This window comes from Oncorhynchus mykiss, chromosome 9 (genome assembly GCF_013265735.2).
Source record: "Oncorhynchus mykiss isolate Arlee chromosome 9, USDA_OmykA_1.1, whole genome shotgun sequence".
NCBI lineage: Eukaryota > Metazoa > Chordata > Actinopteri > Salmoniformes > Salmonidae > Oncorhynchus > Oncorhynchus mykiss.
Genome location: NC_048573.1, coordinates 18,234,993 through 18,259,394, shown reverse-complemented (window position 1 = coordinate 18,259,394; position 24,402 = coordinate 18,234,993). Strand labels below are relative to the sequence as shown.

The 24,402-nt window shown below is 43.6% G+C and overlaps 1 protein-coding gene and 1 pseudogene across 1 annotated transcript; one reads left to right on the top strand and one right to left on the bottom strand.

Annotated features, from left to right (window-relative positions):
- Nucleotides 1-2,991: 2,991 nt before the first annotated feature.
- Nucleotides 2,992-8,463, bottom strand: LOC110531658 (perforin-1). Its single transcript, XM_021614977.2, has 7 exons — nt 8,311-8,463; nt 7,525-7,895; nt 5,666-5,829; nt 5,336-5,555; nt 5,099-5,238; nt 4,552-4,975; nt 2,992-3,845 (listed from the first exon to the last, which is right to left on the bottom strand). Exons 1-7 carry the CDS (start codon nt 8,315-8,317, stop codon nt 3,387-3,389), a joined length of 1,785 nt encoding a protein of 594 aa, XP_021470652.2. The 5' UTR covers nt 8,318-8,463; the 3' UTR covers nt 2,992-3,386.
- Nucleotides 8,464-14,299: 5,836 nt separating this feature from the next.
- Nucleotides 14,300-23,173, top strand: LOC110532944 (annotated as a pseudogene).
- Nucleotides 23,174-24,402: the final 1,229 nt, after the last annotated feature.

Below are 24,402 nucleotides of genomic sequence, written 5' to 3'. Positions count from 1 at the left end.
ACGAAATGCTGACAGGACAGAATGCCTTTCAATTCAGCTCTCGGACATTTTTCCAGTACTCTATCTTGAAGCAACTACTGTCAGAATTCAACTTTGCCAACTACGTGAGTTACACTTGTCACTATGAAGACTTTGTCAAGAATTGGATTTTGGGTGAAATGTTGAAACGATTTTCACAAGGGAAAAAAATGTTTGAGTTGGAAGACTGTCAACTCAAAGGGATCATCAGAGTCATCACTGAGGCAATCACAAAAGTACAGACGAATAAGAATGGCAACATAAAGGAATTAATTCAGGACATATGCAGGGAACTTGGAGAGAAGCTGGTCATCCCCCAAGATGCATTGGAAGCCACCATGATCCTCAACAATTCCAACCAGGAACAGTTTTCCTACTGGCTCAAAACATCTGTGGTGGAGATGGAACAGTCTCTGAGAGAAGAATTCAGAAATGCAACAGATGTAAGTAAGAAATTGGAACAACTGAGGATTAAACCACAGAACGTCCTGTTCACAAGAGTGTTTGGCTGCGGGAAGCAGTGTCCATTCTGCAAGTCACCATGCGAGGCAGGAGGGGAGGCCCACAATGATCACTGTGCTTCAATACACAGACCACAGGGACTTGGTCGATACAGGTTTGATGGTTCAAAGGAACTCGTGACTGATATCTGCTCCTCCTCTGTGTTCAGTGAGAGTTCTTTCAGATGCTATGAGACAAATGGAAAATACCACCCTTTCAAAAAGTACAGAGACATTTTTCCCAATTGGCATATTCCAGCAGATCCCAGCATACAAGCCTCAGACTACTGGAAATATGTGATGGCAAAATTCAACAAGGAATTTTCCAAAGAGTATGATGCATGCCCAGGAGATATCCCCCTTTCCTGGAAATTGATCACAAAGGAACAGGCAGAAAAGAGCCTTAGAGAGTCCTTTAGCATTACTAATGCTTTGAGTCCCACGGTATCGCCAGCACATTCTAGTGCTTCTAACCCCTTTTAAACATTGTGTGTTTTAGCTACAGACTGGTGTTTATTTTGCATTAGATTCGTCTATATCTTCTGCATCTGCCAAAACCAACCATTCGCCTGCGCAAATTAACAGGTGCTGAACTAGAGCAGTGTTTGTGAGACGAGGGCAGACCCCGAAAAAAACGGTTGTTCTCACAAAAAAAACGTCTGTAATGTCTGAACGGTTTGAGCTATAAAACTATTATGACCCCACTATGAAAAGCTGAGACTCTCACGAACACACACAAGTAATGTTTTGCTCTATGACATGCACAAGCCACACAAGCCATTAGAAGGTAAGGGTTCTTCTACATGCATCCCAGGACATAGTGGCTCAGCGGTCTAAGGCACTGCATCTCAGTGCAAAAGGTGTCCCTGGTTTGAATCCAGGTTGTATCACATCTGTCTGTGATTGGGAGGCCCATATGGCGGTGCACAATTGGCCCAGGTTTGGCATGGGTAGGCCGTCATTGTAAAGATGAATTTGTCCGTAACTGACTTGCCTAGCTAAATAAAACATTTGGTCTATAATACTGTAATAAGCTGAGAAAATTGTTTGCACAAACTCCACATAGTTGTCACTGGAAATAATATGGTATAACACTTGAATATGAGGGCAGAGTAAGCAGATAAATGAAAGTAGTGAATTTCAGGTATTTTATCCAGGTATTCCCTGTGTCTAAAAAAGTTTTTAATTGAGAGCCCATTCATCCTCGCGAAGAGGAATAGCATCTTGTAGAGTGTCGGGCCATAGTAAAAAAAAAAAATAAGCCTTTGCCGGTAAGAAAAAGGGTCAGATTTAACACTAAACAAAGAAGATACATTTATGATAAAGATGCTTAAAGATGCTTAAATCTGATTATGTTTTAGGTTTTAGTTTACAGAATCAAGAAAAGGCATCTGCTTCATCACTTAGCAGAATAGTCTAATCGAAGAGCCACAAAATGGTGGCTGGAATGATAATCTGTTATACACTGTGCCTCAGCTTCTTTGCTTGAAAGCAATTCGCAAAAGATACATCAGTCCTTGAACTTGGTGTGACTATCAGTCTACTTTGGCAGGCACTGATAACAATCAACAAGGAATCTGTTGTCCGATGCGAACTGCAGAATATTGCATAATATTTTTGTGAATCTTCTACATTTAAATAAATGGTCGTATTTACAGAGAATCATTTTCTAATTTTGTTTTGTATTTGTGCTAGTATTAATTTACAGTTTTTTTTATGTGGTTTTATCTTTCATTTTTCTGTAACATTGGGTTTGGTAAAATCAATCATGGTCTGACATTTAACTTACACTTCTGTGATTCAGGAAAGTGTTGAGAAACCATTGAATTGGGAAATTGTGAGAATATAATACTTTTCTAAACTTTTCGCTTTTCTAAGAGACTTTGAGATGATATTGTCCCTGTGAAATGTCAGTGCTTAGCTATTTGTAGTAGCTGAATAGTAAGATTAAAGTGTGTACTTACAATACTATACCCTAAAGTACACACACAATCATCCTGATGCCTCCTACTGTCAGGGTTGGGTTAAATTCAATTTAAATTCCGGTCAATTCCAAAAGTGAACCAAACGCCAATTCAAATTAAAATTGTTCGAAACTGAAGTGATCTGGAATTGTAATTTTAGTGTACTGTACATCCTGATCTGGCGGGAGCTGAAATGCAATTGACCCCAACCCAGCTTAATGTATTAGTGTTTCCCACCAAATATATTCCATAATAAAGAAATCACTTTCTTGTATAACATATCAATGGAAAAGAATCTTAACAGTGACTCCTTGAACTGGTCCAGTTGGGCAATGAAGAGGTGCAGTCAACAAAGTAGGCTACACCAACTGTAGTAAATATTCCTTTCTAAAATGTATTCAATGATTATATATTTAGAGAAAAATGGCTTCCATTGAATACAACATCAAAGCAGCACATTAGTTTTCAAGTGAGGGTCAATGAATTGATGTTCTGGACTAGCAGCTGAATATTTCAAATCAAGGAGCTTTTTATTGCAGTGGTAGCACAAACAACATGGCACAGTCATGAGAGAATGAAAACATAAATGTCAATTTGAATGCATGATATTTAATTTTATAATTGTACATGGCCCCTGTTCAATAAACATATAAACATGTGTATAAACCATTACCTTCAGAAATACATAGGATATACAGCACTTTGGATGTTTTTGTTGATGATGATTTTTTTTTTTACCAAAGTAAAATGATTTATGGTTCAGAACAATAGGTTAGAAATCGTATGCCTTAAAGTTAGATAGGCCAGGATAAGGTTTATAGTGCATAGCATAGCGGTTTTGATCACAGCTTACTGAGAGCAAGGAGACAAGGGTAACCATTATCCCTCACATGCGATGTGAGATTCATGTGTTTTTTCCATGACCATTAGCCTTCTGCTTAACCACGAAAGCCAGGGGGTCTCCTAGGGGCCGGCCCATCCGGATGTGAGCCAGCAGATCCTGGGTCATGTTGAGGGAGTTGCGGGAGGTGTAGAGGTTAGAGAGGTCAGAGTTCATCCCAGAGGGGACATACTCCCCACAGGTGGAGCCCCCAAGTCCTGTGGCACAGTCAACCTTGTAGGAAAAGTACAGGGTTCCATGATTCATGGGACACATGTTGTTGTGAGAACCCAGCCGGACGCTGCACTCCCCCAGAAGGTCGTTCCAAGACTTGTACCAGGTTTTGTCTTCATCATACACAGCAAACTTCAGCTCGCTGGCCAGGGAGAGCTTGACAAAACCGAAGTCTAATACTTTGTTCCAGGCGGGGTTGTTGTTGTTGTAGATCACCCTGGTCTGCATGGCTGCTCCATCCATTGACACCTTGACGGATCAAACCAAATCAAACTTTGTTTAAAGGTACTGTATGTGATTAGAAAAAAAAAAAAAAAATGGGGCCCCCTGCTTGTTTTAGTATATACACTACATGGCCAAACGTGTGTGGACACCGGCTCGTTGAACATTTAATTCCAAAATCATGGACATTAATATAGAGTTGCCCCCCTCTTTCCTGCTATAACAGCCTCCACTCTTATGGGAAGGCTTTCCACTTGATGTTAGAGCATTGCTGTTTGGACTTGCTTCCATTCAGCCACAAGCATTAGTGAGGTCTGGCACTGATGTTGGGTGATCAGGCCTGGCTCGCAGATGGCATTCCTATTCATCCCAAAGGTATTCGATGGGGTTGAGGTCAGGGCTCTATGCAGGCCATTCAAGTATGGGCTCTATGCAGGCCACAGCGATCTCGACAAACCATTTCTCTATGGACCTCGCTCTACTGCCAATGTTTGTCTATGGAGACTGCAATGGCTGGCTGTGTGCTCTATTTTATACACCTGTCAGCAACGGGTGTGGAGGAAATAGCCAAATGCACTAATTTGAAGGGGTGTCCACATACTTTTGAAGGGATGTCCACATAGTGTAGAGGGATGTGGCTACGGAAATGTAAATCACGTAAAATCCTAGACTTTAGCATTCAAGTCCATTTAAAAACAAATTTCTTAGTAAGATAAAATAAAAGAGATAATACCTTGACGAAGCCGTCGGTCTCAGTGGTGGTGTCCCCCCAGAGGCCCTTGGCGTTCTTCACAGTGACGGTAAGGCGGGCCTGGCCCTTCTCCTGCGGGCAGCACTGGCTGGTCATCTCCTTGCTGGCCTGGCACACACACTGGCAGGAGTCGTGGGCACTGGAGCTGGAGCCTCCCTTGCACTTCCCAGAGCAGCGCTTGACCAGAGCATGTTCCAGGATGTAGTCCTCCACAGCCTTCTTCAGCCCAGCCCTCTTACTTGCCTGCTTCACCAATAGGTGGAGGGGGTGAAGGGAGTAGTTGATGACGTCAGGGATGGTCTTCAGGCTGCTCGCCCAATCAGCGAAGGCCTTGGAGTTTCCACCCGTTTGGGAGAAGAGCAAGTCTGGTGTCCCGTCCGTCTGTCCCCCCACCACCTCGGTAAACCTGTTTGTTCATCATTAGTCATGATTTGTCTTAAACGAGGATCACAATGGAAATATGTGTTTTATAAGTCTTGTATAATGCCCATTAACCCCCAAAAATCTATCCAATCAAAATCAATCGAACCTCTCTTGGAAGGTGCTGCTGAAGCGGTCCTTGATGTCACGTTTCTGAAGATCCGCCTTGCAGAACTTGGTCTCTGTCTTTACTTCGGCTGTTCCGGTAACGGTGGCGACGGAGGCCTCAGCCTCAAGACAGTCCTTGACCTGGATTATTATAGTTTTTAACGTAATGTACATTTTCTTTAAATAAATAAATAGACAAATACATTTACTAATATATTTGGATTGAAAAGGACTTGACCTCGTTCTCGTTGTAGCCACTTAGGGCCGCCTGACACACTCGCAGGGAGGTCACGCTCTTCACCCGCCCCCCCAGGAGAACCTTCTTGATGAAGTGGGTGCCAAAGTTGGCAAGAAAATATCTGTATTCAACCTTGGTCTGGGCTGTGTAGAGGGGGGGCAGGAGGCCCAGGGAGCGAGAGAACTCAGGGTGCAGGGGAGGGTCATCTAGCAGGCGGTATCTGAGAAAGAAACACACGATGGAGAGTTTATAGCCTGTAGAGAGCAGTGTTGGTTCTATAAAGTTAAACTTCTAGAATACAAGTGATGTTATATTTATAAGGTATATCACCTGTAATAAGAGCAGTGTATATCCTGTTTGATGAAGCTGTACTTGTCCTTCTTCGACTGGCTCATCACCGTTTTGGCAGCTCTGGAGTGGGTGCCCCCCACCATGACCGACCCCTTAGCCTGGGGGGTCATAATGTCCAGACCAATCTTCCAACTGACATCTACCTACACATGGTGGTGGATAAGGTGAGTTTACCCACATAAAGCACTTTGAGTATTGGGAAAAGAGCTATATTTAATATATATTGAATCAATTATTCTTATTTATATTATTATTATACTTCTGACTATTATTATAAATATCTCTCTCTCTATAAATATATATTTTATATACTGAACAAAAATTTGAATGCACCATGTAAAACTTCCAAATATTTTACTGAGTAACAGTTAATGTGAGGATATCTGTCAATTTAAATCAATTCATTAGGCCCCAATCTATTGATTTCACATGACTGATAATACAGATATGCATCTCTTGGTCACAGAAACCTTTAAAGAAAAAATGGGATTCACAATGGGCTTCACAATGGGATTCACAATGGGATTCACAATGGGATTCACAATGGGCTTCACAATGGGATTCACAATGGGATTCACAATGGGATTCACAATGGGCTTCACAATGGGATTCACAATGGGATTCACAATGGGCTTCACAATGGGATTCACAATGGGATTCACAATGGGATTCATTGTGAATTTTTCAGGACATATGTGGCAATAATTTATTTCAGAAGGAGCCAGCAAAACTAGTCATTAGACACCATTAAACATGCACCTCTCTGGGGTGTGGACACGACTGGCTTTTCCTGTAACTGTGTTATGGCCAACTATGTACTGTTGCTATGGTTAAGCCTCTTGGGTTTTTTCCAGAACAGGGGTGTCCCTTTCAGAGGAGTTAGCAGGATGACATGCATGGTTATTCCTGTAAAGTGCCAAGGTCTGTTACTATGGTCCTACATGCATGAACCTGGCTTAAGGCGAGTGCAGACTATTTGTGTCTATTTCTGTGGCTCTACGGGTTCCATGCCCTCTAATACGAAACCAATAAGATAACGGTGGCTAAATGCCTGAGGGGATGAGCCATTGAGAGGAGTTACTGTGAGTGTGGCGAAAGGACGACAAATATATCAAACGTGTGTGCCAAGACTGGAAGGCTGTTGTACTCATGAACCAGCTCGGCTTTTGTTAAGTGGTAATGAAAGTCTGTTTGAACTCACATGCTCCAGTATTTGTGAAATATCACCGACCAAATTTTTCCACGACAGCTTCAGGATCGCGGCACGGTATTTCGGGTGTATTCAAATTTCCATCGATAATATGAAATTGTGTTCGTTGTCTGTAGCTTATGCCTGCCCATACCATAACCCCAGAACCACCATGGGGCACTCTGTTCACAAAGTTGACATTAGCAAACCGCTCACCCACATACAGTATTTGTTCTGTGTTTGGAAGGCTGGTTGGACGTACTGACAAATTCTCTAAAACGACAGAAGCCGCTTGTGGTAGAGAAATTAACATTAAATTCTCTGGCAACAGCTCTGGTGGACATTCCTGCAGTCAGCATACCAATTGCATGCTCTCTCAAACCTTGAGACATCTGCGGCATTGTGTTGTGTGACAAAACTGCACATTTTAGAGTGGCCTTTTACTGTCCGCAGCACAATCAGCTCATTGATATGACACGCCTGTCAAGTGGATGGATTATCTTGGCAAATGAGAAATGCTCACTAACAGGGATGTAAACAAAGTTGTTTGCAAAATGTTTGAGAAATACGCTTTTTATGTGTATGGAACATGTCTGGTAACTTTTCTTTCAGCAACCAACACCTGACATGTTGAGTTCAGTAGTATTACCTCTGTCTGGCTGCTGCTCACAAACGCCTCGCTGGAGTCGTAGACCATACTGGCTAACTTCATGTTGCACTTCTGCGAGGGACGCCAGTCCACCACAGCCGCAGGCAGCCTCTGAGTCTGGCCTTCCATGAAAGGGTTAACACAGAGGGTACAGGTCCCGTTATCGCTCTTCCTCCAGGTGTCCACGTCGATGACATAGGCCTGCTTGCGTTCCATGGTGACGACGTCAAAACCCTCGCCCGCCAGGTTGGTACCCGGAGCTGACAGCGCAGCCTTGCACTCTGCTGGCCGGCCCGTGGTGCACGAGGACAGGACAGGGGAAATCCACGCTCCCCACAGCCACAGCAGGGCAACCAGAGAAGTCTGTGTGCCTGGAGAGGAGGAGGAGAAAGTAGATTTGACATACATTTAAATCCAGGTCAATTCAAATGGTAAACTTAACGGGATATTACATTCCAATATCAACGTTTGTCAGATGTTTTCAGAACTCAAAACGTGTCTAATGTTAAGATATTGTGGCGTAATTTGATTTGTCTAGCGGAAAATCACTGTTAATTCCTGGGTACATATGCCCGCGTGGGAGACAGGGGTTCGAGCCCTGAGTCAACTGCACAGCTCATCTTTCTCCTTGCTCACTTCACCTCTGTAACTATCTCCATTAAACTATACAATGTGTAGGGTGAGCAGACTCCTGTTCCCCTACAAAAAGAAAAGGGAGGAAAAAACAAGTGTTGCTCTCTTTTGGAGACATACATAGAGAGTAAGCATAGATATATAACCTCTTACCTGACATAATATCAATCACAATCTCTTGGTGATGATGATGGGTTTGATGAAGATGATCATGGAACAATAGAGCATTCTGTGTCTGTCGGATGTCTTACTGACTAGCTAACTACAGGGAAACAAACAGCAAGATGTCTGTGGGTTCCATCCTGGAGGCGGCGTTTCAGTTGTGGTCAAGGCTTTGTTTATGTAGATGGGGCCTGCAGTTTCCTTTGGTTATGAACCACCACCTGCTGTTGCTATGTGTGTTTAGGTGTGAGGGTTGGTGTTCACTTATAAGAAAGCCTTTGCAGACAGATAGTTAATATCTGTGCATTAGTGAATGTTTCGTGGCACCAGAAAAACAAGACTAGACCCAGCAGTTTCCTAACTTCCTAATTCCACACACCTGTCTGCTACTGCTTTTCCATAAATAATCAACCAGGCACCCAATAAAACGGGTCCCTGGCACTGCCACTTTACATACAGAGCCATTTGCCTGCTTAGGCAGTCATTCTCCCTCTGAGATCTGTGGATAGGGCTGGGCGATATGGTCAAAATATCACATCGCAATATTTTGAACTCTGTGTTCAAATCAAACTGAAGAAGAGATAACCAAATCACATTTGACTTGTCACATGAGCCGAATACAGCAGGTAGATCTTAGCGTGAAATGCTTACAAGCCCTTAACCAACAATGCAGTTTTAAGAAAGATAAGAGTTAAGAAAATATTGACTTAATAAACTAAAGTAAAAAATACATGAATAAAATAACAATAATGAGGCTATATACAGGGGGACCGGTACCGTCAATGTGCAGGGTTACAGGTTAGTCGTGGTAATTGAGGTAATATGTACATGTAGGTAGGGGTTAAGTGACTATGCATAGATAATAAACAGCCAGTAGCAACAGTGTACAAACAAAAGCAGGGGGGGGTCAATGCAAATAGCCCAGGTAGCCATTTGATGAACTGTGCAGCAGTCTTATGGCTTTGGGGGTAGAAGCTGATAAAGAGCCTTATTCAAAGAATAGACCGTCTGCTACAGTGGTGAGAAGAGGGCTTTAATGTGGCGGTGAGCACAGTTGAAACCCTTCCTCTGGTACTCCGGCATGGTGGATAGAAGTATTGATAAGCACAGCACTAAATGACACTTCCCTCACAATGAACAGGTCTCACTGTGAACAAAGTGCAGGTAAATGGTACACATTGTTACATAGTACTATTGATATTCCTGTTTGCAATTTGTATAATAACTCATTTTTATACACATTCATCTGTTGCATGCTACTCCTCACTCTCTCTCTCTCCTCTCCAGCTATCCAGTGGCGCCTGTACCGTGTAGCATCTATGTTCTGTCTGTGTAATCACACACTGCTCTATCCCTCTCTATCTACTCCAGCTGTCCAGTGGCTCTAGCACAGGTAACATGCAGCCATTCCCCCGGTCTACATCCAGACTCCTAGCCATGGAGCAGAGCCAGGCATGGCCAGCTGGACCCCGACCAGCACCAGTCCCGGGGACAAGGCCTCCACCTACAGCCCGACCAATGTGGTGCCCCAGGCCAAGGAGTTCCTCCAACACACGCCGCAACAACTACTGCCATGGAGCGGTCTATGTTATCACCGGCCTCACCACCGGCAGTAACACCATTCGGAGAGGTATTGTTAACTGGGTGGGGGTACAATTTTCATTCACCAATTATTTGTTGCTATGCCCAATACACACGTACAGAAACATAAACTGTTATGGCCTTGACAAGGAAATGGATCAACTGAATCACTCATGTCATTGAGGTACAGTGGGGCAAAAAAGTATTTAGTCAGCCACCAATTGTGCAAGTTCTCCCACTTAAAAAGATAAGAGAGGCCTGTAATTATCATCATAGGTACACTTCAACTATGACAGACAAAATTAGGGGAAAAAATCCGGAAAATCACATTGTAGGATTTTTTATGAATTTATTTGCAAATTATGGTGGAAAATAAGTATTTGGTCAATAACAAAAGTTTATCTCAATACTTTGTTATATACCCTTTGTTGGCAATGACAGAGGTCAAACGTTTTCTGTAAGTCTTCACAAGGTTTTCACACACTGTTGCTGGTATTTTGGCCCATTCCTCCATGCAGATCTGCTCTAGAGCAGTGATGTTTTGGGGCTGTTGCTGGGCAACACAGACTTTCAACTCCCTCCAAAGATTTTCTATGGGGTTGAGATCTGGAGACTGGCTAGGCCACTCCAGGACCTTGAAATGCTTCTTACGAAGCCACTCCTTCATTGCCCGGGCGGTGTGTTTGGGATCATTGTCATGCTGAAAGACCCAGCCATGTTTCATCTTCAATGCCCTTGCTGATGGAAGGAAGTTTTCACTCAAAATCTCAAGATACATGGCCCCATTCATTCTTTCCTTTACACGGATCAGTCTACCTAGTCCCTTTGCAGAAAAACATCCCCAAAGCAGGATGTTTCCACCCCCATGCTTCACAGTAGGTATGGTGTTCTTTGGATGCAACTCAGCATTCTTTGTCCTCCAAACACAAAGAGTTTAGTTTTTACCAAAAAGTTATATTTTGGTTTCATCTGACCATATGACATTCTCCCAATCGTCTTCTGGATCACCCAAATGCTCTCTAGCAAACTTCAGACGAGCCTGGACATGTACTGGCTTAAGCAGGGGGACACGTCTGGCACTGCAGGATTTGAGTCCCTGGCGGCGTAGTGTGTTACTGATGGTAGGCTTTGTTCCTTTGGTCCCAGCTCTCTGCAGGTCATTCACTAGGTCCCCCCGTGTGATTCTGGGATTTTTGCTCACCGTTCTTGTGATCATTTTGACCCCACAGGGTGAGATCTTGAGTGGAGCCCCAGATCGAGGGAGATCATCAATGGTCTTGTATGTCTTCCATTTCCTACTAATTGCTCCCACAGTTGATTTCTTCAAACCAAGCTGCTTACCTATTGCAGATTTAGTCTTCCCAGCCTGGTGCTTGTCTACAATGTTGTTTCTGGTGTCCTTTGACAGCTCTTTGGTCTTGGCCATCGTGGAGTTTGGAGTGTGACTGTTTGAGGTTGTGGACAGGTGTCTTTTATACTGATAACAAGTTCAAACAGGTGCCATTAATACAGGTAACGAGTGAAGGACAGAGGAGCCTCTTAAAGAAGAAGTTACAGGTCTGTGAGAGCCAGAAATCTTGCTTGTTTGTAGGTGACCAAATACTTATTTTCCACCATAATTTGCAAATAAATTCATTAAAAATCCTACAATGTGATTTTCTGGATTTTTTTTTCTCATTGTGTCTGTCATAGTTGAAGTGTACCTATGATGAATTACAGGCCTCTCTCATCTTTTTAAGTGGGAGAACTTGCACAATTGGTGGCTGACTAAATACTTTTTTGCCCCACTGTACCTGACACTTGTTTCCCCTTTAAAGGGTGTGCTGGAAGGGCTCTCTTTGATTTCCCATCAAGTCATGCCTGAGTACACATGACACCAACACAACCTTACATGGTCATGCAGCATAACCATATACAGGACCATCTATGAGTCTAGCCACCACAGCCTTCCAGGAAGAGACTGAAACCTATCACATATGATATGACGTATGAAACACCAACACATCTATAAAAAAAACTTTTGACACGTTAAGTGACAGGAACTGGCCCCTCAGAGCGAGCTGAGGTAAGTTTGGTTTTCCATCCACTATGGTCCAACCTCTAGTACTCAGGGGAAAAAGCTCTTGACAAGTGACAGGAACCGCTCGTTCTAAAGTGACCAAACAGTCACCTGTCAATCAGTCTGTTTTCAGTCTTTAGAGGTTTCAGTCCAGCTGAATTAATTCACTTCCTCCAACCACCAATGGAAAAACCCATCAGGATTTGGGAATAGCCTACCCTGGTCCCAGATCGTGTGCTGTATTGCCAACTTATATAGTTGATGTCATGACAAAGTCCATAGCCATTGGCTCTACAGCACAAATACATCTAGGACCAGGCTAGCAATGACCTCTTTATTCCTCCTTATAGCCAATGATGGGCGAGTCAGCTGGGCTAAAAGATGCATGGCTTTGCATACTTTGCCCAGATTAGGGAGAGCTAACGCTGAGACACGGGTGTACCTCTCCTTCAGAGCTGCCGACACAAAGAGCTCAGGGACACATATAGGTACTAAGAGGGACGGAAAGACAGACAGACAGATAGTAACAGAGAGAGACACATGCACAGGAATGCAAAGGACATATCACCTCATTGAAGCTCCTCAGACTCACACACAGACTTCTCCTTTCCTTCCATTGGGACAGCTTAACTCCATTTCTACATCGTGACCTTGTACAGTGCCTTGCGAAAGTATTCGGCCCCCTTGAACTTTGCGACCTTTTGCCACATTTCAGGCTTCAAACATAAAGATATAAAACTGTATTTTTTTGTGAAGAATCAACAACAAGTGGGACACAATCATGAAGTGGAACGACATTTATTGGATATTTCAAACTTTTTTAACAAATCAAAAACTGAAAAATTGGGCGTGCAAAATTATTTAGCCCCTTTACTTTCAGTGCAGCAAACTCACTCCAGAAGTTCAGTGAGGATCTCTGAATGATCCAATGTTGACCTAAATGACTAATGATGATAAATACAATCCACCTGTGTGTAATCAAGTCTCCATATAAATGCACCTGCACTGTGATAGTCTCAGAGGTCCGTTAAAAGCGCAGAGAGCATCATGAAGAACAAGGAACACACCAGGCAGGTCCGAGATACTGTTGTGAAGAAGTTTAAAGCCGGATTTGGATACAAAAAGATTTCCCAAGCTTTAAACATCCCAAGGAGCACTGTGCAAGCGATAATATTGAAATGGAAGGAGTATCAGACCACTGCAAATCTACCAAGACCTGGCCGTCCCTCTAAACTTTCAGCTCATACAAGGAGAAGACTGATCAGAGATGCAGCCAAGAGGCCCATGATCACTCTGGATGAACTGCAGAGATCTACAACTGAGGTGGGAGACTCTGTCCATAGGACAACAATCAGTCGTATATTGCACAAATCTGGCCTTTATGGAAGAGTGGCAAGAAGAAAGCCATTTCTTAAAGATATCCATAAAAAGTGTCGTTTAAAGTTTGCCACAAGCCACCTGGGAGACACACCAAACATGTGGAAGAAGGTGCTCTGGTCAGATGAAACCAAAATTGAACTTTTTGCCAACAATGCAAAACGTTATGTTTGGCGTAAAAGCAACACAGCTCATCACCTTGAACACACCATCCCCACTGTCAAACATGGTGGTGGCAGCATCATGGTTTGGGCCTGCTTTTCTTCTGCAGGGACAGGGAAGATGGTTAAAATTGATGGGAAGATGGATGGAGCCAAATACAGGACCATTCTGGAAGAAAACCTGATGGAGTCTGCAAAAGACCTGAGACTGGGACGGAGATTTGTCTTCCAACAAGACAATGATCCAAAACATAAAGCAAAATCTACAATGGAATGGTTCAAAAATAAACATGTCCAGGTGTTAGAATGGCCAAGTCAAAGTCCAGACCTGAATCCAATCGAGAATCTGTGGAAAGAACTGAAAACTGCTGTTCACAAATGCTCTCCATCCAACCTCACTAAGCACGAGCTGTTTTGCAAGGAGGAATGGGAAAAAAATTCAGTCTCTCGATGTGCAAAACTGATAGAGACATACCCCAAGCGACTTACAGCTGTAATCGCAGCAAAAGGTGGCGCTACAACGTATTAACTAAAGGGGGCTGAATAATTTTGCACGCCCAATTTTTCAGTTTTTGATTTGTTAAAAAAGTTTGAAATATCCAATAAATGTCGTTCCACTTCATGATTGTGTCCCACTTGTTGTTGATTCTTCACAAAAAAATACAGTTTTATATCTTTATGTTTGAAGCCTGAAATGTGTCAAAAGGTCGCAAAGTTCAAGGGGGCCGAATACTTTCGCAAGGCACTGTAGCTGAAGTCATCATGGCCCTACTCTGGGCACAGGGCCTTACTACTGGTCACCATGGCAATGACGGATGGTGTTCAGGGGACGGTGGAGAAGGAGTTGCTGTACATGGAGACGCCCTCCGTGGGCCTAGAGGACCACTCGCTCCAGAAGATCTGCCAACACTACAACAAGCCGCACTACGTCACACTGTACGACACGGCCGACCACGTCCCCATTCACTCAGCCTATACCTTCAGGAGCTCTGACTGGGAGAAGAGGGGGGATGTGCCCTGGATGTACGCGCCACAGGTTACGTGGTGACATTTAAAGTAAATGGTTACATCCCAAATGGCACCCGGTTCCCTATTTAGTGCACTACTTTTGACCAAGGCCCATCCGTCCAATGTATTATTCCATACTGATTGGCTTTCACTGATAGACTGTTTATTTATTTCTATTTCTTTCTTAATGTATGTTTTTTTTCTATAGCATTTGAATTTGAAAGTATGTGGTGCTAACTCAATGAAATTACATGTAATTTTATGGGCAAAAGCACCTAATTTCATGGGCTTATAGTTGACTGATCATAAACTGCATGCCATAAAGTCTCCTTTTCACAGCAAGCATGTATTTGAAGAAGTAGCATATTCACTCATCTCCATATCAATATCCATAACAATCACACTTTATATCCACCCTTCATTATCTCATATTGCCTGTCTGTTTGTTTCCCACCCAGCTGTCCACTGTCTCTGACACTGGCGAGTTGCATGCATTCCCGTGTGGCTACATGCACTGGCCGTGCTGGAAAACTACACCAATGCCGAACTTTACAAACATGGCCACCTCAACCCTGACGACCACCAGACTGACCCAGACCACAAGGCCTCCACCTAAACACTGACCAGTGTGGTGCCTCAGGTCTGCCATTTTGTTTTCAAATTATTTAGTGAACATTTTACTTGAAGACATTGTCACATTTGTATTGAACAAAATAGAATTCCTCAACAGTGGGATAATGTACTGAGATACGTTACTAATTTAAAAAATGTTTTAAACCCCAAAAAATACAACATCCAGTCATAACTTTTTATACCAAGTAAGTAAAATAGCAACACCAGTGGTAAAATGACTTCCTAAACCCCAACAACCAATAAACATGCACAGGTATGATGTGGCACTGTCTTTCAGGTCTGAGAATTCAGCGCTGGCACCTGGAAGGAACAGGAGCACGTCATCCACAAGCGCCTCAACAACTACTGCCGCTGCACCACCTACATTATCACCAGAATCGGTGAACATGAGCCGGTGCCATAACATCAACATTACAGCCACCAGGGCAGATTGTTCTTCAAGACGTTTACATTCTAGTCATTTAGCAGACGCTGTTCTCCAGAGTAATTAGGATTAAGTGCTTTGCTAAATTGCGAATCGACAGATTTTTCATCTAGTCGGCTTGTGGATTCAAACCAGCAACCCTTCGGTTACTGGCCCGATGCTCTTAACCGCCAGGCTATCTGCCATCCATGAACTATTGCTTGCTCGCTCCAGTTGTTCACTCAACAGCTCAGGCAACCTGGGCACCTGGAACAGGCAAGTGCTAACGTCAACACTTGCTACAGTGGTCCCTAACAGTAAGCCAGGCCTGGAGTGCCACCAGGCAGAGCCCAGCCGTTGTGTCTGAACGGCTGGGTGGGTCTGCCTTCGGGTCTGAAGCATAGTGAGGAGGACGTGGAGGGCCATTATATTCTTTACCGGACGTTTAAATGTTAACAGATGATAGATGATCAATCTGGAACTGGGTGAGTTGTGTTTGGTGTGATGTTATTTGAAAGCCAAGAAAAAAATGCAAAATGTAAAAGTACATTACAATGATATATTTGACTTTATGGGGACTGAATGCTGAGTTAAGGCTGCCAGGCTTGCTAGGACAGACCAGATACAACTTCAATTAGCACTGAGGTGTGAAGTGAAAGGTGTCAAGGTCTTTGGGCCCCAACAAGTGGCAGGAGTCTTTGAAGTCCCCTTTGAAGCCCCTTTCTGTCACGCCCTGGCCAAAGAGAGGCTTTTATTCTCTATTTTGGGTAGGCCACGGTGTGACTAGGGTGGGCATTCTAGTTCATTTATTTCTATGTTTTCTGTTTCTATGTTTTGGGTTTTGGGTTTGGTTCTCAATCAGGGACAGCTGTCTATCGTTGTCTCTGATTGGGAATCATACTTAGGCATCCTTTTTTCCTTTGTATTTTGTGGGTAGTTATCTTTGTTAGTGGCACTATAGCCCTCGTAAGCGTCATGGTCGTTTCTTTGTTTCTGGTTTTGTTGGCGACATTTATATAAATAAATAAATAAATGTACGCTCACTACGCTTCACCTTGGTCCGGTCATTTCCACCCCGATGATGGCCATGACACCTTCTGCTGTTGAAAGAGCATCCACTGGCATTTTCTACAAGAAATCTGCCTCCAGAAGTAAAAGCTTCTCCCAAGTGGGTGTGACACCTACTCCTGTTGCCTGCTGCACTGCTGCTTGGATTCCACCTGGCAATCTGTTCACCGTCTGCCCTGGCCTGTCTCCCCCTGTCAGGTACCCCCATCACACTCCCCACTAGATGTCAACAATCTTAATTCAAGGTTCATGTTTGTTTTTTAAAAAACAAGCAAGAATTTGGAGTTTTGGTGAAGAGGGCACTGGTTCAATATCAATGGACGAAGTTGTTTGGACGAAGTTTAGCGGTAGCTTTTTGGACTCCTTTGTCTGCAAGTTGAACGAGTGGATTACTGAAATTAATGGCGCCAACTAAACAGACTTTTTGGGATTTAAAGAAGGATTTGAACTAAAAAAAAAAGACCATTCATATTGTAGCTGGGACCCTTGGGATTGCAAGCAGAGGAAGGTTGCTGCCGCCCCGAGGTTGCTGCCGCCCCTATCATCGCCAAGCCCATATCTGAACTTTTGAACCTGTCTTTCATTTCCGGGGAGGTTCCCATTGCTTGGAAGGCAGCCATGGTTCGTCCTTTATTTAAAGGGGAAGATCAAGCTCATCTTAACTGTTATAGGTCTATTTCTATTTTGCCCTGTTTATCAAAAGTGTTGGAAAAACTTCTCAATAATCAACTGACTGGCTTTCTTGATGTCTATAGTATTCTCTTTGGTATGCAATCTGGTTTCCAATCAGGTTAGGGTTGTGTCACTGTGTGTTACTAAAACCATTAGTAACACACTACGCCGTCATGGATTAAAATCATGCAGTGAATGCAAGGTCCCCCTGCTCAAGCCAGCGCATGTCCAGGCCCGTTTGAAGTTTGCCAATGAACATCTGGATGATCCAAAGGAGGAATGGAAGAAGGTCATGTGGTCTGATGAGACAAAAATAGAGCTTTTTGGTCTAAACTCCACTCGCCGTGTTTGGAGAAAGAAGAAGAATGAGTACAACCCCAACAACACCATCCCAACCGTGAAGCATGGAGGTGGAAACATCATTCTTTGGGGATGCTTTTCGGCAAAGGGGACAGGACCGTATTGAGGGGAGGATGGATGGGGCCATGTATCGCGAGATCTTGGCCTTCCCTCAGTAAGAGCATTGAAGATGGGTCGTGGCTGGGTCTTCCAGCATGACAACAACCCGAAACAGACAGCCAGGGCAACTAAGGAGTGGCTCCGTAAGAAGCATCTCAAGGTCCTGGAGTGGCCTAGCCAGTCTCCAGATCTGAACCCAATAGAAAATCTTTGGAGGGAGCTGAAAGTCCGTACTGCCCAGCGACAGTCCCGAAACCTGAAGGATCTGGAGGTCTGTATGGAGGAGTGGGCCAAAATCCCTGCTGCAGTGTTTGCAAACCTGGTCAAGAACTACAGGAAACATATGATCTCTGTAATTGCAAACAAAGGTTTCTGTACCAAATATTAAGTCCTGCTTTTCTGATGTATCAAATACTTACGTCATGCAATAAAATGCAAATTAATTACTTAAAAATCATACAATGTGATTTTCTGGACAAAAATTCAGACAAAAATTCCAAATTATATCCATAATGTCCACAGAAACATGTCAAACGTTTTTTATAATCAATCCTCAGGGTGTTTTTCAAATATCTATTCGATAATATATCAACCGGGACAGTTGGTTTTTCCCTAGGACCGGGAGTAACAATGGCCGCCTGTCTTTTGCGCACAACTCCCTCTGAGAGCCCCCACCTGTCTACTTACGCAATGTGATTGTTCACGCTCATTCTTTAAAATAAAAGCCTGAAACTATGTCTAAAGGCTGTTGACACCTTAGGGAAGCCATAGAATGAGGAATCTGGTTGATATCCCTTTTAATGGGCAATAGGAATGTATAGGAACACAGGGGTTTCAAAATAAGAGTCACTTTCTGATTGGATTTTTTAGTTCTGTTACACTCACAGACAATATTTTTACAGTTTTGGAAACTTTAGAGATTTTTCTATCCTAAGCTGTCAATTATATGCGTATTCTAGCATCTGATCCTGGGAAATAGGCCGTTTACTTTGGGAATGTTATTTTTCCAAACATAAAAATAGTGCCCTCTAGCTTCAAGAGGTTAAGGGCGCTGTACTGCAGCCACCAGAGACTCTGGGTTCGCGCCCAGGCTCTGTCGTAACCGGCTGCGACCTGGAGGTCCGTGGGGCGACGCACAATTGGCCCAGCGTCGTCCGGGTTAGGGAGGGTTTGGCCGGTAGGGATATCCTTGTGTCATCGCGCACCAGCAACTCCTGCGGCGGGCCGGGCGCAGTGCGCGCTAACCAAGATTGGTGCGGCTGGCTTCCGGGTTGGATGCGCGCTGTGTTAAGAAGCCGTGCGGCTTGGTTGGGTTGTGTATCGGAGGACGCATGACTTTCAACCTTCGTCTTTCCCGAGCCCGTACGGGAGTTGTAGCGATGAGACAAGATTGTAGCTACTAACAATTGGATACCACGAAATTGGGGAGAAAAAGGGGGTAAAAAATAATAAGAAATACATCCACAGGTACACCTCCAATTGACTCAAATGATGTCAATTAGCCTATCAGAAGCTTCTAAAGCCATGACATCATTTTCTGGAATCATTTTCTGCAAGCTGTTTAAAGGCATGGTCAACTTAGTGTATGCAAACTTCTGACCCACTGGAATTGTGATACAGTGAATTATAAGTGAAATAATCTGTCTGTAAACAATTGTTGTCGTAACTGACTTGCCAAAACTATAGTTTGTTCACAAGAAATGTGTGGAGTGGTTGAAAAACAAGTTGTAATGACTCCAACCTAAGTGTATGTAAACTTCCCACTTCAACTGTGTAAATATGTGAAAACATGAAAACACACATTCTCTCCTCTCTCACATATCTAGGCCTACAATTGGAGAGTGCAGTTAAGAAAAGTTATGATTCAAATCAAATGTTATTATTTTATTTATCACATGGTTAGCAGATGTTAATGTGAGTGTAGTGAAATGCTTGTGCTTCTAGTTCCAACAGTCAGCAATATCTAACATGTAATCTAACAATTTCACAACCACCTAATACATACATCTAAGGAAAGGAATGGATGAGCAATTATTTCTACTCATTGTTGTTTGAACCAATAACAGTTGTATTACAGATTTTCTGTTTCCACACCACATGAGGGGAGGAAGATTTTTAATTTGGTTGTAAATCACATTTCTCATGTCTTCTTTGTGTGGCTACAACTACAGTATTAGACTACATCCTCTATTTCCTGTAATGCTTCCTGTCACCTCTATTTCCATTATTACGATCGTTAATAACCGACACAATTCTATAATGAATACATATTAGAATTATGATACATAGTGGTGACCAATAGTTACTGTATTGTGATTGTTTAGTGTTTTATTTACTCAACAAGTACTTCCCCAAGGTGTGGTCGAACCGTGTCTCAAAAGCAGCAGATACTTATGCCCATCCTCCATCCCCGTCCACAACATTAAAACTTGCTTGAAGGTAACAGCGCTCACTGATGCCCCTAGTGGCTGGTTTCCTCGTCATTAGACATGGATGGAAGTTGAATACTGACTTGTATCACGGGGGACCTGCCTGCTTATTCAGAGTAACATTCAGCTGGTGTGTGTGTGTGTGTGTGTGTGTGTGTGGAGGGGGGGGGGGGGGGGGGGGGGGGGGTTGGGGGGTGTCAACTTGTGAACAGCTCACCAGCTAAAACATACAACAGGAAATAGAGGTTGTAGTCTAGTCCTGTTGCTGTACATACACACAGAAGATATGAGAATGTGGTTTACAACCCCTCAGGGGGAAATTAAAAACCTTCCTCTCCCCTCATGTGGTTTGGAAACAGAAAATATGTAAAACAACAGTTATTGGTACAAATAACAATGAGTAGAAATAAAAACTCAAAGTCATTGCTGCTAATTTAACTGATGATCCTGGATGGAATGTTGTTTTTCTGTACATCTACAAGCTTATTCACTAGAAGCCCATCATACTAATTCCAGTGACAATCAATGAATCCACAACATGTCTGTGATTTGAAATAATCATAGCACAGCTAGGTCTCCATTTTGTTTCAGAGCCTTCCTCAAGTCTCCCTCCCAATCTACCACTGCACAAAGCCTTGTTCTGCTCATACCTCAGTCTTTCATGAGAAGAGCTGAGAAGGCTAGCCACAGATCTACACACACACGCTCAGACAGACTCAAGCACACACACGCACACACACACTTTGCATATCTCCACTTCGGGGAATGAGAGGCAGCGGTGTGTAATGGATCTCGTCCTCCTCTTCTGAGGAGGAGTAGCGAGATGGATCGGAGGACCAAAACACAGAGTGGTAAGTGTTCATGATTAAATATTTAATGAATCAAAACTGAACACTGAAATACAAAAAACGATAAAGTGAACGAACGAACCAAAACAGTCCTGTCTGGCGACATACACAAAGACAGAAAATAAACACCCACAACTCAAAAGTGAAACCAGGCTACCTAAGTATGATTCTCAATCAGGGACAACGATTGACAGCTGCCTCTGATTGAGAACCATACTAGGCCGAACACAGAAATCCCAAATTATAGAAAAACGAACATAGACAACCCACCCAACTCACGCCCTGACCATACTAAAACAAAGATATAATAACAGAACCAACACACAAGGGACCTTGAGTTCCTCTCTACTGAGCAGAAAGCATGAGATTGACAACAAAAACACAGCCTTTCAGGGCCTAACAGAGGCTGCAGAGCATGAAAGAGAGGAGACGATAGTGTCAGCCAGTAAAATAAGTCTATCTGATGATGATGCTCTATCTGGGCAATTTAGAAAGGCGGGAGGGAGAGACAGACGAATCAAGCACAGAATACTGTGTTAAGGTCATAAGGAGAGAGGGAACACATGCTGAGACAGTGTTAACTGAAAGAGGCAGACAAGACCACTAAAGAAGATAGGTGCAAGGACAATGAGAGAGAGAGAGATGGTCATCATGAGACACCTATCCATCTACTCTTCTCTGTCCCTGGCTGTGGTGCTGATCCTGCTGGGCTGTATGCGGGAGTCCCGGCAGGGGTGGTGGGGGTCTTTAACCACATGGAGCGCTGTAAGGACACCCTGTACATGGGAACCCCACCGCAGGGCTACCTCCTCAGTAACTCCCTGAAGAAGATCTGCCAGCGCTACGAGGACTAGCCGCGCTTCGTCACCCTCTGCGACCTCCACAAACTCATCCCCATCTACTCGGCCTATACCTTCAAGAAGTTTGACAGCGGGAAGAGGGTGGACCTTCCCTGGATGTTCGAGCCACAGGTATGTGGCAAGTAAGTGTGTGTGTGTGTGTGTGTGTGTGTGTTGGATTTTGAATGAACATAGGCTCTAGATAGCGAGTTAGAAACCCTATGTCATTTCAAACATGTTCTCTCATGGATGCAGATGACTAACACCCATACACTAGTTGGACTGGCTTGCTGAGCTGTGAGGATAATACTGCTGCTCTACGCAAAATGAAACACTGGAGATAAGCAACTTTATAGGTTGTGTGAATGGGTGTTACAATGGGATATTGTTGTGATAGCCGTTCGCGTAGGAAGCAGGTGTTGTGCATATGCAAAATTAATTGATCCTCCCCTCATTTTCGATCTCTCCCCACCTCTCCACCTCCCTCTATCTATCTGTATCTGTCTCTACCCCCTCTCTCCCTCCATCCCTTCCATCCCTTCCTCTCACCCTCCTTCCCTTCCACTTTCTCTCCATCCCTTCCTCTCTCTCCCTCTGTAGTTGGTGTCAGAGAACGGCAGAAAGCAACATGGACCCGTTCCCCCAGTCCTCCACACATGCACATGAACTTCGAGGACAGCCGTGCTGGAAGACTATGCTGACGTTGCCCGGTACGAGAGGCCTCCTCAACCCTGATGAGCACCAGTCCGACCCCCTGGACATGGCCTTCACCTACACAATGACCAACGTGGTGCCCCAGGTACGTTCGTTCTGTCTGCACATTTTAAAGAAGGTTTGGTGTGTCTACCTTAAACCGTTTCAGTGCTGGAGAGGATGGAAGATGAATAATAATCAGAAGACGTATGGGGAATCTAAGTAATGTTGTTGCCTCTTGCCGCAGATCCGCAAGTTCAAGATCGGGCCCTGGGTCAAGCACGAGGACCTCATCCGCAAACGTCTTAACAACTACTGCCGTGGCAAAGCCTTCGTGGTCACCGGGGTCACGACCTCCGGGAACAGGAGTACATGTGGTTGGCGTACTGCTGCACCGACTACGACCAGAACGAGCCCTACAAGTTCCCAGTGTTCGGGGCCTACGGGCTGAACGACCGTGTCAACAAACACCTGGTGGAGGTTCCAGTGAAGAACCTGGAGAATTTACTCAGAGGAAGGATAGATGTGGACAAAAACTTTCAGATCATAAGAATTACTGTTGGAGAATTACTGTATTCACATGTGATATTTACCAGGCTTGTAGACGGTCATCTTTAAAAGGCCCAATGCAGCCATTTATTATATCAATATCTGGAATAGTGTTCCATTAAAATAGTAAAAAATAAACAAAAGTAGCTTTTTTATTGCAAAAACCTATTTCTCAAGCAACAATTTAGCTAGGACTGTCTGGGATTGGTCTGAGTGGGGAGGGGAAAACGGAAAAGTGGCTGTTATTGGCTGAGCGATTTGGAACACGCTCTTTGTTATTGGTCTATTATACCTATTACATATATTGATCATGTCACCAGGAAGGCTGAAACAACACCCATGCAAAACCTGCTGATTAGAAGGTCCTGTGTAGATTGTATTTTCAACAAGCAACTGTCAGGAAATAGCACTGAACAATTTTTTTTAACACTTTTAAAGTGTTAGTTTCATCAGGTGCTGTACAATATAATACAAAACACAGGGACTGCAATTGGCCTTTAAAGGTTTAGTTATTGCCTCACACTGTATGAAGAGTCTGCAACTGCAGTCATCCACAAGAGGGAAATAGTGTCCTACTCATGCAATACTGCCTACTGATGCACAGGACTATACAAGTAGGCTATATTTAACAGATATTTGTGAATATGTTTACAACAGCCATTTAATGAAGTGATTATCTAAGTAAGACCTTACAAGAATTCTCTGTCAAAGAGTTCACAACACAATGAGTCTCCATTTCCGGGCTGATCTGTCCTTCTCCCTTTAATTTCCTAGGAGTCTGAGGCAGACAGGTTATAGAATAAGCTATCATCCAGTGACCCCACGTTTTCCATGACACCCACCATGCACTGATGCCCTCTCCAGTGGAGGCCTCACCCTAACCTTAACCACATTGATAACCGTACGCCTAACCCTAAACCTGACGCCTAACCCTCAACTTAAATTAAGTTAATTATTTTCTCAAGGATTTTTACAAAATAGCCCAAAAATATATACACAACCGCAAAATTGCAACTCTGTTCGTCACTGAAATGGTTCCCCTTATCAGCAAACACTGATGATTGTGTTCCTATCTGGGCTTGCTTTAGCGGGAGCAACATGCGTGTGCGCAATTTCATAAAGAGGGCGCTTGGCTTGTCATTGGAAAATGGGAAACCTTTAAAGCATTACAGATTCTCTATATTATTATACACTGCTCAAAAAAAATAAAGGGAACACTTAAACAACACAATGTAACTCCAAGTCAATCACACTTCTGTGAAATCAAACTGTCCACTTCGGAAGCAACACTGATTGACAATAAA

Bases quoted from the DNA above. Each gene is read 5' to 3' on its own strand.
- LOC110531658 (XM_021614977.2), bottom strand. The intron at 5,239-5,335 runs GTCAAGTCCTTT...ATAATAATCCAG, and splicing joins GTGGCTACAACGAGAACGAG to GTCAAGGACTGTCTTGAGGC. The intron at 3,846-4,551 runs GTATTATCTCTT...TGATCCGTCAAG, and splicing joins AGACCGACGGCTTCGTCAAG to GTGTCAATGGATGGAGCAGC.